We start from the raw sequence: 871 nt of genomic DNA, 5'->3' as shown, positions 1-871 counted from the left end.
TAATCAGCACCTCCCCCCTAACCACGGGACCTCGACGGGACGTCTGATTGCGCAGCCGCGCGTTATTTTGTTCTGGGGCAAGCAGCCACGCTCCCCCCCCCCGCATTTTCTGGCCTGTGTGACCGGGGCCCTAAATTGTTTCCGCAAATATATCTACCCTAATAGAAAATCATGGGTTCTGGTCTGGTTATAGGACAGAACTCCGCCCATCCATATAAAAGATTGGGAAGGAATTCTTAAAATAACATTAGCCTTTTTGTTGTAAAAATGTACAATTAACATTTACCTTGAAATGCATGATACATTGGAGCAACGTTGCTTGTGAAAAATCCTTCATAGCTATCAGTTCTTTCATCCTTTATTAAATCTAAAAACATAAATTTACTTTGTTACATGATTATATCACTTCTTGGCCTTTTGACTAAGATCAAGTGTAGCTATATGATTGTCCCTCTTGCTACAGAAATTTCCAAAAGTAGCTTGTGACATGTCCATACAAAGTCTGCCATTTAAAGGGGAAAACCCCCCACTAAGCATGGCTGAACCCTTGAGCACATCTAACAGCTCTTTGGACTCCAGCCACTGGCTAGAATCCAAATCAAATTTAAGCACTCTTAAGCCACTAATTTAAAGGAGTTTAGTGCACTTAAGTCTACTGGGCCGTGGCCTCTTATCCAAAAGAAAGTCCCATTGATTGCAATGTGTCTTATATTCCAAATGTATGGTACTAAAGAATTAAATATTACTTCAGTGGGAATTTAAATGTGCTTTACTAGATGCTGGTTGGCATCTTAATAATCCAATACCAAGTCCCATGAGCACATGGCATTCTCATGTGGGCAAGGGCTTTCCATGCACTTCAATATTGAAG

General features: G+C 41.0%; 1 protein-coding gene across 1 annotated transcript in view; it reads right to left on the bottom strand.

Moving 5' to 3' along the window:
* Nucleotides 1–871, bottom strand: part of ENPP1 (ectonucleotide pyrophosphatase/phosphodiesterase 1) — a 62,324-nt gene that overhangs the window by 7,305 nt on the left and 54,148 nt on the right. Inside the window, exon 22 of the mRNA XM_015421254.1 lies at nucleotides 287–367. Coding sequence (XP_015276740.1) covers nucleotides 287–367 — 81 coding nt within the window. The remainder of the gene's footprint in view (nucleotides 1–286; nucleotides 368–871) is intronic.

Source organism: Gekko japonicus, unplaced genomic scaffold (genome assembly GCF_001447785.1).
Source record: "Gekko japonicus isolate JY-2015 unplaced genomic scaffold, Gekko_japonicus_V1.1 scaffold407, whole genome shotgun sequence".
Lineage (NCBI taxonomy): Eukaryota > Metazoa > Chordata > Lepidosauria > Squamata > Gekkonidae > Gekko > Gekko japonicus.
This window is presented reverse-complemented; position numbering and strand designations above follow the sequence as displayed.